Consider the following 17,204-nt stretch of genomic DNA (forward strand, 5'->3'; position numbering starts at 1 on the left):
AGAGCTTTGTAATGCAAAGTTGTCAGCAGAATGCAGTAGGGGATGAATTGTTGATGGGGTGATGTCCATAAGTTCAAGACAAATGTATGTGCTTCATGAAATTGTTACACCAAGCGAGAGTTCTGGGCAACCAGATATCTTATCCGCAGTATCTAACCCGTGTTCTTTCAAACAATGGTGTCTGGAAGTCTCTGGGTAATTTCATCTCATTTCATGCTGTTCGTTAGTTTGTCACCTAAAAGCATGAGAGTCTTGATGGTCTCAGAACTGTATTCAACTGTGACGGGATTTACGTTTAGACGCAGACAGTAGGGTGGTGAGTTTTACAACTTGCCAGCATCAAGGCGCAATCCTCCAAATATATGCACACTGCATTTGAAGATTAAGTTTAAATTTCCTGATATTACCACATTGCCCTTATTTTTCATTTCTTACTTGACATGATTTATGCGCATCAAATCGGGTTACACTGCAAACATTTTTCGAGGGCAATTGGGGCGTAATAACCAGTGAAGTCACAATGGCCAGATTACACTTAGTCCACTAACTTGTCTAGGTAATTCCCAGTCCCATTATATCAAAGTATTGAAATACCATAAATTATCCCCGTCGATAAAGAAATACGTTGTGACTTGTGTCACTATTATCTCCAACCGTTTCCAAGAGACACCCCCCTTCCCCAACACACTCTCTCTCTCTCTCTCTCTCTATCTCTCACACACACACACACACACACACACACACACACACACACATACCATAAAACGTCTGTTCGTCACAATATAGAGGAAACTGTTGCAGCAGATTTTCTAACTGGATTTTGACAGTTCACCACAATCGCAAACCGGAAGACCGTTCTAGAGTGTGTGGACCATGTAGGCCGAGTCAGATGTGAGAGTGTTCGAAGAGTTCTTGAGATCCAAAGTACAGCTCCACGAGTCGACTGACATACCCCAATCTGAACTGAGTGTATATCCTAGTATGCTCATTAAAAGAAAGATGGTGGAGAGTACGAGCCCACGGTAATCCATTTTTATATGATCTCAATATAACGGAATTTGAAATGAAAAGGAAACAGCAAAAACAGCAACGACTTAGAAATTTCAGAGGTAAAAGAAACCCCCTGAATAAAAGAAATGATCTTAAAAAGTAACAAACTCTAAGCCGCTGTAGATATATCGGATGTAATATTGATGAAAGAACTGGAAAAGTGCATCTAGCAGCCCGCATGCCCTCTGCTACTGATTGTGTGCACTCTTACACAATGCACTATGACATACGTACTTGCAAGGGATGGTACAGCTCGCGATGGGGAGACATTACCCTAATCATAGATGATGTTGATTCTGAGTACATGCGGTACGATTGTCAGTGCCAGACCCTAAAGAGGCACCTGGCTCTATGCCTCTCCGGATCAGGTATCATAAGCTTATTATCATTTACTTGCATCTTTAAACAGTTAAACATGAATTATGAAATAACTTGATATTGAAAAATGCAGCTGTGCACATATTGTACGTAACACAATCAGAACTATACAAAAGCGCAGCTGGAATGTAATGCTTGAACATACGATATAGTCATATCATACCTGTTCATTGTTAAGATTGTTTTATTATAGTGGTGAACCGTAACATTTCATGATAATCCTCAAGGTAGTCCTCTTTCGTTTACTTTCAACTCAGTAGAAAATACACGAAACGAAACAACTTAAATGTCACATGCTATGTGAAACACAACTTTGCAGATTCAGGTACGTTTCGGTATGCACTTAACGAAACAGATCGTCAAAAATGCCAATTCAACGTATAAAGTTGAAAAAACTCGATGAAAAAAAGCCCGCGAAATTAGAGTTCAAACGATTCACTAAATTTCCTCCAGCGCTGGGGGAAAAAGTAGTTTCAACAGCTGTGCTGCGCTGCGCCCATAACGCATGCGCAGTGAATAGGTTCGCAGAGCTTGAAACAGTACGCACGCTCGGAGTATGAGGTTGTGAGCAGTAGTCTAATCATTGTTGTGTACACAAACAAGTAAATAATCTCCTCGTTACATAAAAAAGTTGTTGGTTGTGGCAAACAGCCTCTGTCACAGAGAAAGCTCAATGTCTGGTTTATTGACACCTATATGTCTGCCTGCCTGTCTGCTAAAGAATAGGTTGAAAGAGACAATATACACTGTCAGACAATATGCAATACACAACTTCAATCACTGACCGCATGCAATTTGAACTTAACACCTCTCAGACTATACGCCATGAACAAAATAAATTGATTTATGACTCGTGCACCCGAGTCCTGTCTCTGCCACATTTTGTAATTAGGCAGATGTGATACTTGTACACATGACATGTTTTTATGTCTGTGGGTTGCAAACAAACTACATCCATTTTTCTCGGATGACTTGATCTGACAGAAACTGGTGCAGACTCTTGTCAGTTTCAAGTCCTGCTTTGTACTAGGACGAATGACAGTTTCCAGTAGTTCACCATCTGTACTGGGATGATTTTTGATTTGATCGAACGCAAATTCAGAGAACATGTATTTACAAACCCACCATCTCTATATACATTCTTTATGAATAACAACTTTTTCTAGTGTGTATGATTTTGTTTGACAACGGTATATGACGTCATCAAGTACAATAAATGAAGGTGTTATCTACGTAGTATTTTACTTTCTTGTGACTCACCATACTTGTAGAATGCCCATCAAACAGATCACCTTTCTGTACACACAATAAGCCCTCGGCGTATCAAGAAGTGAACCAGCCAATCAGAAGCCGTCGTTACACTTGAGTGCACGCCCAGCCGCCATGACTCGGTTCGGTCTCCCGAGGGCTTCGTTTCGAGGAAAGTAAGCCCAAGTACAAAATATTGCACTTTTGAATCGCGATTGTACGTTTATAATTTTGTTTATGTCTTTTCACAAGCAGAAATGTGTATTATACGCCATGAATAAGTGATAATTGTGTTTTAATTGTTTGATTTTTTTGGTTGCATGTGACCTTTAAGTCTGTCACTTACATTCCAGATGACTGATTGAACACACGTTATTCTGTTTATGTAATTTTGTTTATAGATTTACACCCGCTACCTTGATTTCAAATCATCTCTTATTCATATTATGCATTATATACACAGAGCAGCATGCATTCTTCACTGTTTTCATTTACCGTAGGTACGACTATCCAGGTTATCTCATCAGCGTCAATTCGACTTCTGACTTGCGTCCATTAGTCGTACTAGACAGAATAGGATCATGAGTTCGAATCCCAATTTATAAACACATTTTAGGCTGATATGCAGGCCATTGCTGGAAAGGTTCAAGTTTTGCATCATCACTTACTATTGACTGAGACGAATATTTCTTGCATATAAATAAGAGACAAATGTTCCATTGATAGAGAGTCAGTTGCTCGACTTCGATTATACCATGTCATGAAATAACACTATGCAGACCCACCTGTGTCACATGCCCACACATGGAAACAGCGAATTGCATCGGAAGTCATCCAAGTTGGTTTTATTTTTCTGATGTGGATATTATGAGAAGGGACAATAATAAACGTAGCGTTATACAAACCACTGTGATACTATCTTATCTCTATAATTCAAGCAGAGTCGAAGAACTCGAACCTTTCAACTCACTGTTACAAATAACATCCGCAATGTCTGCATGGCCTTTATGGTAAGCTATAAGGCATGCACTTCTGTCCTTCCCCATGAGAAGGAATTAAACATGCACATGGTAATGTCTTTCTAACATAAGCTGTCACACTACTTCTAGGATTCTTACACGGGATTCTTACACGGGTTGTCAGTAATGATACGTTTACCATGCAAAACGTGAATGGTACTAACAGAAAACCACGGTATTGTGTGACAGTTCAAGGATGTTACTCAGACATTGGACCAGCCTTATTGAGGAGCAGAAAACCGTATACCGAGGGTTTTCATTATTATACAACTGAATAAATGAAGGATTGTTGTTAAATTAAAATATGCCTATTCAACTATCATGCGTTCCTGCAATAGTGTGTTAAGGTAAAATGTGGCTTGATAACTATGTGTGGAAATACAGAAGGGGAAAGAAATGAAATTGCAACCACATAACCCTTACTACGTTGGCAAATATACTACCAACATTTGTGTAAAAGTAGAATTGTCATCATTGATATGCACATTCATTGAAAGTATACATGAACCGACCCTGCAAAGGTGTTATAAAAATCTACATTCAAAATATGACAAAATCAAATTTGTCCAGATTCCCATGAATTCACACATTAGTCTTCGCGATGATAGCAATCACACAAGGAGAGAATTGGAGCAACCTATAGGAGTTTCTTGGCGATGATCACAATCACAGAATGAGAGATTTGGAGAAACCTACTGGAGTTTCATTACGTAGCAGATTAAACTACAAAGAGTCATACGTTATTTTCACTATTTTTGTTCGCTTACACAACGAAGTCACGAAGTTTTATTACAATAATGGAAATTTATACCGTCCAAGATTCTAGAAAAGAATAACACTTTCATCCGGAATCACAGATCACGTTTCCTGACGTATTGGGTTTCAAATTAATTGGAACCTGCTAGAGACAAAATATTCCTCTACAAGAGAATTCAGGCTTGTTTTTCTGTTTCCATCAGGCAAGCATATGATAACGCCAATCGATCGCTGCAAGAGAAAGCCAATCCTGGATTAGCATACCTTTTCTGAGATGTGTATGGTGAAGGTTACCAAAGCACCGAATCTTATGCGAAATTTATACCTGTATCTATTTATACTAGTATCTGTTAAACAAATAGTTACCCAGTACAAAAAAGTAACGCAAGCTGAAAAGTTTCCTTATGAATTTAAATATGTGGAAACTTAGTGTTACGAAAGCTGAATATGTTGTGTTCCAGACCTCACAAAGAGCACTGAAGTCGCAAGAATCGTTTGATTATCGACGACACTGTACACATATGGGTAACAGTAAACAATCGCAAAAAGCAACTTTTGTTTTGAGGTACTTGCGTATAGAGACGCTACACCTGTGTAAAACACACAACAAGCTCACTAGAAGTGCGGGGTTTCGATTTTGCGTTACCTCGATGAAACCTCTCAGTAGATATTTCACAATGCCAAGACTGAGCCAAGCTCAGAAGACCAACGCGTATTAGACTTTTCTGTCTGACTATTGCAAACAGCCGCCGTGATATTGCTGGAATATTGCTAAAAGCGGCGTAAAACTAAACTCACTCACTATTGCAAACAGGCGAGTCCAGATCAGAGGTTACGAGGTTTCATCTCCCTAGCACAATATCGAGGCTATGGAAGTACTACCAACAGTACGGATCAACACTAGACCTTCCCAGATCCGGTAAACCACACGTCACCATTCCTGCCAAAGAAAGCTACATCCAGGGTTGCGATCAAAACATCATGTTACAGGCATGATTTTGTCCAGACAGCATCGTCAACTACGACTACAATAGTGTTGTGCGCACAGGGTATACGTCGATGAGATCTTTCGTCCGCACCTCGTCCTAACATGACCAGCAGGGCCATGCCCGTCCTCATACCAAAGCGAGCTGTATGAGGACGTTCTGATATCTCCGGATTTAAACTTACAGACCTCCAGACTTAAACCCAATTGAGCATTTTGGGATGAATTGGATCGCCAACCACAACAGGTAAGACACTACAACAACTTTGACGACTGCAGTTCTCAAGACTGTGATCCGCAATGTGATTGCGCCTATGGGCAGGAGATGCCAGGTAATGATTGACTGTAAGAGGATGGGAGTCAGACAAGTCACTAACTGTGCGTGACGTTAAATGTGAAGTTGGGACGTTCAATGACTGCTACTAAAGCCACGCTTGACGTTGTCAATCTGTACAGAATTAAAAATTTCTTTTCATATTTAGTTCATCTAGCAAAATGTCTCAAACATTAATGAAAATCTGGTTTTGCGATACCTTTTAAGACTATATTTTGTAACATATTACAGTAACTACAATAAGGTAAAACTACGTATGCATTGTCAGTATATAACCCTCCGATTAGGTTGTAAGGGGCAGGAAAGGTGAAGGCACGATGTGACTGTGAACTGACAACCCTTGGGAATTTCTGTAGCACCTTGAGGTAATGTGAGTCCCTGACAGAGTGGAAATATATTGCCAGGATAAATCCATGTGATATCCCCATGTGTGATGTTACAGCAATAAGGCAAATTTCAGTAGTGGGAATTATGATGAAAACACTGAAGAAGAATTCGTGTTTTCTGTCATAGCATATATTCTTGTGAAAGCAGAAGGCATCAGGAAACTGAATGGTATGATATCTGACATGGCTGACATCGTTGCCAAACGGCGGTACCCGTGTAGGAGCTACAACGGGTCTTCGTAAAAGGCAACTAACTGGATTGGGAGGTCAGGCTCGCTGACTGGGTTGACACATATCACCGTTTCCCAGTTGCGTAGCTCGATGCTCACGATGTTGATCACTGATTATCTGTCCCTGTCTCGGTTTATTTACAAACAACCGGCAAAGAGTTGGAATACTGCTGAGCGCGCTGTTAAACAACAAAGCAGTCACATAGCCAGCCCAACGTCATTCAGCGTTACAAATGTAATGAACCACCTCTTTGCCATGTTCAGATGTATCTTGCATTCAAAGTAGTATGTCATTCAAAAGAGAATCAATATATTTAGTAAAAGGAGCATTTCCATTCATTAAAAGACACTAGAAAATAGACATCGAAAGATGTGCATGTTTTAGCTTGGTACCTCTCAGATCCATGCTGATTATGATAGTAAATAGCTTTATCTTCGACGTTTGAAAGGAAACTTTGACTTCTTAATTTAATGTATCTGTGATTCTGGTATTCTTGCCACACAATGCCCTACTAATCGTGTAACGTTCCAGCAATGATTTTAAACAGATTAGTGTGTCTCCCTGTTTAAAATTCATCATTCATCCTAACTTTGTCCATACATGTTAGTGAGCATTATTTCAAACGGAATACTGTTTCAAATGTCATGCTTAGGGTTGCGTTAATTGCTGAATATGCGCATATAGTGCAATTAGTTTACCTTAATTTGACATTTTTATTTTAGAATTATAGCATACTTTAAATCAAACAGTCATTACAAATCTGATACCCCAAGATAAACGTGATTATGATCAAGAAACTTTTACGAAAGGCAGCTTTCCATTTGTGTCTATTTATTGGTTACATACAAATCTCAAATATTTGCACATACTTTAAATCCTGTTTCATCATTTTTTTGTTGAACTTGCATCATATGTCCTTTGTAAAAAGGAAATTGGCCATATGAACTGCGCTTGAAGTACTTCATTATTTTCAAGCGGTGGGGTAGTTTTGTGGTTGAGGTTTTGCTACTGACGAGTCACCGTGCTCGATCCACACACACAGCAATATGCCTATTCTTTGTCTTAAGCCCCGTTCACATGCACCTGTTTGCACCCGTATGTATAAATACACACATGAGAAAACTTTACACATGTGTGTAAATGTGTCATGTGAACGCATTTACTCACGTATGTAAATATACACCAGGAGCAAATTTACATGTGGTCAGGACCAGGTGCAAAAGTATATTTACATATATGTAAATTTGCACTGCGAATAAATTGTGTCGTGTGAACGCATAGCAGAATATACACATATGCAAATTGGATTGATGACATAACAGTTTACCGGATGCTGTTCTAGACAGGATGTCATCATTACTATATTTAGCTCAGACGTCTGCACCTGACCCTTCATTCTGTCTGAGAAGTCATTTAGTTTTTTATCTGATGAGATCAAGATGCCTAAGCAGTCAAACAATGCAAAACGAAGAGGTCAGTCCTGGACTGATGCAGAAACACTGGCTTTGTTTAGTGCATGGCAAGAACTACATGTGGAAGAAAACTTGGATGATCCCCACAAGAATAACAGTAATATCTATAAAAGTGTGTCTGCGGCATTAGAAGATTGTGGCTTTGAAAAGTCTGCTGAACAGTGTAAAACTAAAATGCACACGCTTAAAAGATCTTATCGCAGCTGTAAAGCAAAAATGAACAAAAGTGGATCTGGTCGCTCTACCTGTAAATTCTTTGACAAGATGCAAGAAATATTTGGCAACCGTGCTGCGTCGTCCCCTGTGAAAGTTATTGAATCGTTATCAAGAAAAAGAGTGCAAGATGTTGGCAATGAAGACGAGGGCAGCGATAATGATGGTGACACTGATGATAACGACCTGGAGCACGGAAGTACTGAATTCGAAGATACGAATTGCACAATGAAGTACACTAGTGGAGGAAGTCCCCATGAGAGCCATGGCGTCGATCTTTCAGAGGATGTAGAGACGGATCCTGATGTGGGCCCACTGTCGAACCTAGATAAAGGAGTAATGTCCAGAAGCAAAGACCAAGGAAAGGGAGTAGGAGATAACACTTTGGGTGTTGCGGCATTTGGAATCCAGGAAAAGGGCTCTTCAAAGGCAAAGAAGGCCAGAAAAACTAAGCTGGAAATTGCTTTGTCAACTGCATTTAACGAAATGTCAAAATCAAATGAAAAGGTAGAAGACAAATATGTCGAATTAGAAACGAAGAAAGTCGAAGTAGAAATAAAACGCACTGAAATGGAAAAGCTGAAAATGGAGTCAGAGGAAAGACAGCGCCGTGAGGAACGCCAGCATCAGTTCAGTATGATGCAAATGATTCTTGGGTCTGTGGGACAGAACAGACCTGGCGCTGGAGGTAACATGAATGCATCATGGATGGGGCAACGCACATCAAGGCAGCACACTGATACAGCACCATGTAACCCTGGAGCAGACAGCGATGTATCCTACGATTCTTATGGATCTTCGTTTTACAACATGTAAACAAAGGCAAAGACTTTGAACGTGAATTTCTGAAAATTTCTGAAATGTTTATTTTTTCTTACTTATTATGGAATGCTTTTTTGAAAAGACATTTAGAATAGTTTAGTTTGTACCCTTCAACTGGTCACGTATCCTTCACATTTCATATAATGCCTCTTCATGTCACTGTGCTAGAGAACAAAGTACAGACAAAGAACAGACATGAAAAGTTTTGTATTTTTGTTTGAATTGAGCTTGTTTATATCATACAGTCATATGAATAAATGTTTCATATGGGTTGTACCTTGTTCTTACATTTGTTTCAAGAAAAACATAATCAATGTGTATAGATAGGCATGACCGTTTGCATACATGTTTCGACTAAATACCAAAATTATCACTTACATAGACCTGCTAACAGAAAGTTGTCATAAGTACTGTTATAAATTATTGTTACACACGTTTAGGATGCAATGGCAGTTGCAAATTGAGTTCATGTCACTCTTGATCCTAGTGTACCAACTACACCCCATACCAATATTGGCGTCCCATCTGCCCCAACTGTCTGTGGAGTTTTACCTACAACAAATTCTACTCTGACAGGTTTCAAAAAAATTTTATCACATTGTGAAAGATGAATATGCTTGATCTCGCTGCACAAAAACAGAACATTGAATTTCAATGATTTATTTTACTTTCATACAGCAATACATTGTAATCTGAGTGATGTAAGGCATGTCATTATCACTGCATAAACACTCCTGAAACTAAATCAGGAGATAGACTCTCAGGCTATACAGCAAACATTCAAATAAAATATAAACACTCCAAATTGGATAACCATTTATAACAGAAAACGTCCAGTTCAAGTCATTATTTATGGATTACAGCACAGCTCCGTGAATGCCTGCACGACATTGTCACGAGTGACTTTGCCTGGCTGATCTGCAGCGTCTTCTTGCCCATCATCTTCCATATCTCCCTGCAAGGGTTCTTCCACGTGCCAGATATCGTCAAAGCGTTGATTGTGAATCTCACATATGTTGTGAAGCACAACACACGCAGCTATTACAGTACAGGAAAACTCTACACCCACATCCAAACGTTTCTGCAAGCATCTCCAACGCCCTTTCAGTCTTCCCAAAGAGTTTTCTATTGTCATTCTGGCACTACTCAAGCGAGAATTGAAAACCCTTTGACTGCTGGATAATGCTCCACGATTAGGAAACGGTTTCAAAAGCCAGGATCTGAGTGGGTAAGCTGGATCTCCAAGAATGACGACTGGCAGCTGCACATCCTTGTCTGACAGGGACACTTTTTTATACCACTTTGGAAAAAGTCTCGACTCCTCACCTTTTTGAAAGATTTCAGAATTAGAAAACACCCTGGCATCATGAACTCGCCCAGGCCATCCAATGTTAGTGTCTCTGAAGATGTATTTGTCATCACAGACGGCCTGAAGAATGAGGGAGTACCAGCCCTTACGGTTCAGATAATCCCCATGAGCTTCCCGCGGTGCAATGATAGGAATGTGACATCCATCTATGGCCCCTGCACAGTTTGGAAAACACCATTTGTGCTCAATTCCTCGTATCACGTCCTTCAAATCTTCATTTAGGGGAAATATTACATATTCCGGCAGCAAAAGATCGCATATGGTCTGACAAACTTCATGAATGCATTTACAAACAGTAGACTCACCAACGCCAAACAGATTTCCCACAGTTCTATATTCTGATGTTGACGCCATCCAGTATATTGCGATTCCAACTTTCTTTCGTACATCCAAAGGTTGGCGAACAGCTTCGTCACTGGCTTTTAAGCAATCCTGCAGTTTTGTGCAGATAAGATCAAAAGCTCCTTTGTTCATTCGAAAATTATCGTACCAGTCTTTGTCGTCATTCGATTTATTTATGTCGTTCCACCAAACAGACTGTCTTTCTTTCTTCCAGAGAGCTCTATCTTTTTACAGACCTATTGCAAGAGCAGTACATATCTGATACTGTGTTTGTCTTCTAAAGCGCCAGCGATAAGAGAACATCTTTCTCCGTTGAAGTTCAGAGGACAAATGAGACAAACTGATAATTTATTGTTTGCACTTTCAAGTTTATTCACTCTACATAAATTCCATGTGAACGCAAAGTAAATTTACTATTACACACATAAGTATATTTACACATGAGTAAATTTACTTACATGAGTACATTTTGTGCATGTGAATGGGGCTTTACTCGCCAGAAATCAGAAATCTTGAAAAATCGATAAAACTGCTTGAAATTGTATTTGATGTTTCTTTGACAGTCCTTGTGAGCTTTGTACACGTTTCGATGGAGGTTACTCAGAAATCTGAGATTAATGTAGACCAGTGAGTTAGTGAGTTGGGATCAATTTAGTTCACGGTGAGCATAATTTATCGAAGCACTGAATATTGGTCAACCAATGCTCGATGCAGATCCTCGACGCTCTCCAAGGACCTGCACTTTTCAAACCGGGGAAACTTAGACAAGTATATAGTAATAATTGGCAAAAGGTCTTAGTTTTCTTACGTATATATTTTTACAGACTGTGAAATTTGGTCGTTAGTAGTGAGTGAGTGAGTTTAGTTTTACGCCGCGCTCAGCAATATTCCAGCTATATGGCGGCGGTCTGTAAATACTCGAGTCTGGACCAGACAATCCATTGACCAACAACATGAGCATCGATCTGCGCAATTGGGAACCTATGACATGTGTCAACCAAGTCAGCGAGCCTGACCACCCGATCCCGTTTGTCGCCTCCCACGACAAGCACAGTCGCCTTTCATGGCAAGCATGGGTTGCTGAAGGCCTATTCTACCCCGGGACCTTCACGGGTCTGGTCGTTAGTAATACAAGTTAGTAATATCAAGAGACTATTGCAGCAGTCTAACCGCGACAACACTAAAGTCATAATCAGTCTAGCTGTGGTGTTTCCGGTGAGAAGCTGTAGGATTAAACCAATGTTCCTCAGGTGGTGGCAGATCTCCGATAGATGATTAATTTGCTGTTCCGTGGATAGATTCTTGTCTAGAAACAAAACTAGGTTTCGACACTGTGAGAAGCATGAATTTCTATGTCATCAATCTGGAGATGATCGATACCACAGTTCTACTATCTGGATTAATGCGTTCTGTTTTTGCGCTATTCTTACACATCCAGCATTTAACGCCTTTCATACACAACTCCATCCTGGCACAAACCTCAGTCTGACTTTGTGAGTCACTTGTGAAGTTTTCCATAAGCCAGGAGTCATCAGCGTTAAAAATTATGAGCACTACGCTGGTCACTGATGAGAGATTCTGGTGGTTTGGTATAGAGGATGAACAGGGGTGGCCCAAAGACAGAACCTTGGGATAATCCGCACTTCCATAAAGTAGTATGTGGCATTGTGATCTGTATATATACGGCTGTACAGATAGAATAGATTCTATTATGAATATTCAATATTGATCAGAACACTTGCAATTGGATTTCTTTTCATACGCTGACACAGTGAGTTCATTAGGAAGCATGCGACATCCATCGTATCATGTCATCGTGCTCCAGGTTGACCTCCTGTTACTTCATCTTCACGACTTATTACTGCAGAGTGACCTCATATGCCTCAACTGTGAGAGTTTATGTTGAAGGAATTCTCTGTGAATATGAGTTTTGCTTTAACGCTTGTATTTGTCCACCAAAAAAATATTACCCGGAATGTTTATTCTTTTGAACTTGTCGATGCGGCCGTCAGTTCCGAATGAAATTTCAGATATATCACCTAATAAAAACTGTAATGTGAGAACATAAAATGCTTATATCTTGTTTGATTTTTGTGCTTTTGCGACTGCGATTCAAGATAATCATAAGTCGAGGACGATAACGCGGTAGGAGATAACGTGTACATTCACAACTCTCATAAAAATGATGTTATGATTCCGACTGTATCGAGAACAGTGGTTCTGTACAGTTCTGAAGAAAGATCACTACGCGTGTGACTTAAACAAGAACTATTTCCCGTAATACAAAAATACTATTCATGAATACCTGAATATGGCAAACATTGTCATCATGTACACATAAGTCCAGCCTGTAAGACAACATAAACACTGTTCTTCAAGCTGATATTGAACGAAAACATACAGACGTAAACTACTCATATACAAGCATGTTTGTATCAACAACAGGCAGACTTAGTATTTCCAGGGCTTGATGTATTCCAGTGATGTTGATACTCAAATAGAGTGGTACTGTGGATTTATGTCATCAGGCTCTTGAATGTCCACAAAAAAGAAGGACAGTATTGAAAGGCTTTTCATTCTGCTTCGGAAAAGAGCACCAACGCAGGTTTCAGCTGTGCCATGGAAACGCAAAAAAAATATTTTACTCAGAAATTCAAATCTAACAAAAGGCAACAGATCACTACCAGACTTATCTATGTGCCAAGTGTGGTGAAGAAATAATAAACGGCTTTAATGTTAATGTTCCGGAAACAACGGTTTGCAAGGACGGACATATAGAAGCATGATGTCGATTGACCCAGAAGTTACATGGGGGAAGCTTACGGTACACTTAATGTTTAAGGTATTTCAAGAATCATACGTATAATAAATGGTGTCGTACCGGGAAGGCAAAAATTTATTTTTCAGTTCTCCCGGGATGGCTGAAATGTAAAATTCGGGTTTCCCGGGAGAGCTAATTTGCAAGGAAGTAGGGAAGTACCGCCAAAGCTAAAGATACGTACGGTGCTGGGAAGCATAATCCATGTCAGGGGTAGATAGATTTCTTTTCAAAACAGTTTTATAGTAGAGTGTGTATCATCTTCGCTTTTCTATGTGTTTTTTTCTATTTCAGATGTATTTAATTATGAAAACATTAGAATAATAGTCACCAGGCATAATCCATGGGTAGATTGATTTCCTTCCAGAACATTGCTACCATGGTAGCACAAAACATTATGAAGCGTTTTCTAGTGGTTTTCGGGGACATGTTTTGAGAAAACGTTGTTATTGATGTTTTAAAGCGTTATTTTGAAACGTTATGAAAACCTTCGGAGTAACGGTATCAAAACATTGATACCCTCAAGGTTTCCCTAAAGTTTGACTGAAACCAAATCACAGCTGTTAAAATTGTTATGGAAACATTCTAAAGTGAACATTTCCCGATAAGCACGTCCCCGTTCATTGCAGGAATGTATAAACGTTAAAGTAATGGTTATGCAATTACACCTGAATATTTGTGAGACATTTTCATAAACTGTTCTGAACATTCTGCTAATTATAAGTTGAATATATGTTGTGTGTCTCATTACAATCACTGATATTTGCACAATAGTATTTACTGTAGATCCAACATTTTATTATAATCTCCCGTGTACTGCTGCGCGTGCAAGTTGTCTGCGTGGAGAATTTGCTATCGGACTCTGCACATAGCAGGGGAAAATATTAGGGGTAATATTCATGTCGAATTAAGGAAACTGTGTAATGAAAAATAGGCGTGAAAATACGTAAATAACTTTATTTATATTTTTATATGTTCCCAGATTAAAGAGTGTCCACGTTAATCCTTTGTCAGTCTCCGAGTGAGGCTCGTCGTGTTCTTTCAGCCATAACATTGCATTGCAAGTACCGCGAAGGCTGAGCTCATTGAACCGAGAAGCGTCACGATTTTAGACTTCACGGCCATGAACCTAATGAATACCTCAATCTATCGCCGATGCCACACGTGCACTGTCTAATCATTTCTCCGAACTTTCAAAATATTCCTAGCCACATTTACACAAAAAAGTAACAGGATGCCGCGGATACTTGTAATAAGTAGTAATGCCAGTAGCCATGCTTGTTCTAAGACTCAACTTAGTTCATTCGGGAGGCCAAGCTCGCTGGCATGACTCAATGCATGTCACTGTTCCCTCTTGCTAATATCGCCCAATTCCTAGACTGTCCAATATAACATTACTGACCGCTTTTGGAAAGGGTGATGTAGTGTTATGTTCAAGCGTCGTCTTATCCATTATCAAGTATGATATGGTGATACTACTCGGTCCCCAATCAGAGGTAATCTACATGTTATTTTGAATCTATCATGAGCATGTGTGATCACAAAGATGCAAGTTTGCTCCTACAAACTGATGTTTCAATTGAAGGTTTGCTCCAAGAGAGAGATGTTTCACGTACATGACTGATGACCAAATCATTGCCCCATTATTGTAAACTTTTTGTTCGGTGTCTTTGAACTTAAAGCACTAGGATATAATGATGCCAAAAACTTCGAATCCACTAAAACGAACGATTTGTATGTCATTAATTATAGATGATGTAACAGTTCTACAGCAGAGCTCACAGCCCATGGGTCTTTCCTTAACATCACAAATTAAGTTCTCATACAAACCTCAGGTGACGTCACGCCACTATACTGCCTATCACATTGAACATCATAAATCACGTAAATCATAATCATCTTGGGTATTATTACACGATCCCGGGGATTATTACATATTCTGAAGACTGATAGAACTAGGTCTTGCTATAACTAGTAGTCAAACCCTAACCCTGGGGATAAACACCATATGAATTACCAGACGTCATCATAATGAAGCCGACTTTATTTTGTTTATTTTGTTTTATTTTTGTTGTTGTAATGTTTGATTTCTTGAAATAGTTTCATTGATATTATTTGTTCTTTTATGTCAAAGTCTTTAGTATATATTGTGTTAACGTTGGGAATACTAATCCGCGATATAATAACATATTCTGCATTATTGCACATAAGCATAACTTAACTTATCTTCCCAAACACATTTGCATTGATGATTGTTTTGTCATTTAGTAGATGTGTTGTGTTACAAATGTCATTTTCCTGCTCTTTGCTATTTCGTTTATGTATGCCATGGGATTTCATGTAGTTGCATGTCAACTGATATTATTTGAATATGCTTTTCCTCCATTTTGTGTTGAAATGACGATTCTGAGCATTGTTTACTGAAACGATGATGCTGTTTGTGACTAGATTTATGTAATATGTACCTGAAGGTATTCCCGTACTGATATTGACTGGATTTCGATTCAATTAGTCATGTCGTTTTAAGGTGTAGTTCTGTAAATAGACATATTAGTACCGTTTGACATATTAGAGTCGTTGTTTTCTTACTCCATACTGTCTGGCAAATAGGTGAAAAGAGATCCACTTACACTACAAATGACAGGTGTGTGATTAGTAATCATACAACCATTACTAAAACTGTCTAAGGCATGGAATAGCTGAGAGGACAGGTGAGAGGACACCGGCTGATTGCCACAAAAGGAAAATGTCATTCGACTATTCGTCTCTGCACCGCTGTGTATCAGCTTCAGTACCTGCCACACGGGGGACACCTGATACAATATATATGCATCAAAATGTTCACAAGGGCTCAGCATGAGTTCACGGATTGTCTACAGTGTCTAGACATCAGTAAATAATGTTACAGGCAAATATAAATACAGGCTTGGCTATATATTCACCACATACATTATCAACGCGTTGTCCCGCTGATTTTTTTCTTATGAAAAAACCTAAAGCAAATGGAAATAGTGTCGATAATGAATAAAACGACTCAACGGCTCAAGGCGTATTAGTATATTCCTGAATTGTCAACATCAATATGTTTTATGGGTTTTCGTACCGAGACAATTCCGTAGATACATTGCAATGTGAATCAAGTTCAACCCTGGCAGGATTCTGTAACAGTTAACCAGTTTACCGTGCCTTAAGGCGAGAGACGAGGTGCCCTGGGCTTTTAACCTCTGTATCCACGAGGTCAATGTTTGAAACAGCATTGAAATCGTCTAAACGGCTTTTGTTTGAACGGTTCAGACTTTCCAAACCCGAGTAAAACGTTAATTAGTAGAGAACATACTACCCGCGAACACTTCACACTATCCTCATGTTGTGTGATGTGCAGTATTGATCACTATATGGCAGTGGCTTGGGGTTTTCTTTTCACATGAAAGATCTCATCGCGATATGTACTACCAATTAAAGTTCCCATCTTTGTGATGTACGATCCCATGGATCCGTGGAATCCTGTAACAGTTATTCCTCATACTTCACTAATCCTCTTCGTTTCACACAAACTGTATCTAGACACAATCATGATGTAAACATTTCGTAGCCATTATGAAGTATATGTTTCCTTTAAATAGAACAGAGGAAAACAATCTGACTAGTATCGAAGGTTGCATTTTTCCAGCGGAAACTGTTTGAGATTGTGGCTTGCTGTCAGCCTTACTTGCTTTCAACAGTATATCAGTTATTTCACGGTTTATCACGAGCTAATACAGGATAAAAACCAAACACATAG

General features: G+C 39.3%; 2 protein-coding genes across 2 annotated transcripts; one reads left to right on the plus strand and one right to left on the minus strand.

The window, feature by feature from the left end:
• The first annotated feature begins 7,826 nt into the window (after positions 1-7,826).
• Positions 7,827-8,888, plus strand: LOC137283901 (uncharacterized). The gene has a single exon (XM_067815577.1). The coding sequence runs from the start codon at positions 7,827-7,829 to the stop codon at positions 8,886-8,888; it is 1,062 nt and encodes a 353-aa protein (XP_067671678.1).
• An 856-nt stretch (positions 8,889-9,744) lies between these two features.
• Positions 9,745-10,737, minus strand: LOC137283902 (uncharacterized). Its single transcript, XM_067815578.1, has one exon. It carries the CDS (start codon positions 10,735-10,737, stop codon positions 9,745-9,747), a length of 993 nt encoding a protein of 330 aa, XP_067671679.1.
• Positions 10,738-17,204: the final 6,467 nt, after the last annotated feature.

The sequence above is a fragment of the Haliotis asinina genome, chromosome 5, assembly GCF_037392515.1.
Source record: "Haliotis asinina isolate JCU_RB_2024 chromosome 5, JCU_Hal_asi_v2, whole genome shotgun sequence".
In the NCBI taxonomy this organism is placed as follows: Eukaryota; Metazoa; Mollusca; class Gastropoda; order Lepetellida; family Haliotidae; genus Haliotis; species Haliotis asinina.

Excerpts from the sequence above, each read along its gene's own strand:
- LOC137283901 (XM_067815577.1), top strand. The coding sequence starts at position 7,827 with ATGCCTAAGCAGTCAAACAATGCAAAACGAAGAGGTCAGTCCTGGACT.
- LOC137283902 (XM_067815578.1), bottom strand. The coding sequence starts at position 10,737 with ATGAACAAAGGAGCTTTTGATCTTATCTGCACAAAACTGCAGGATTGC.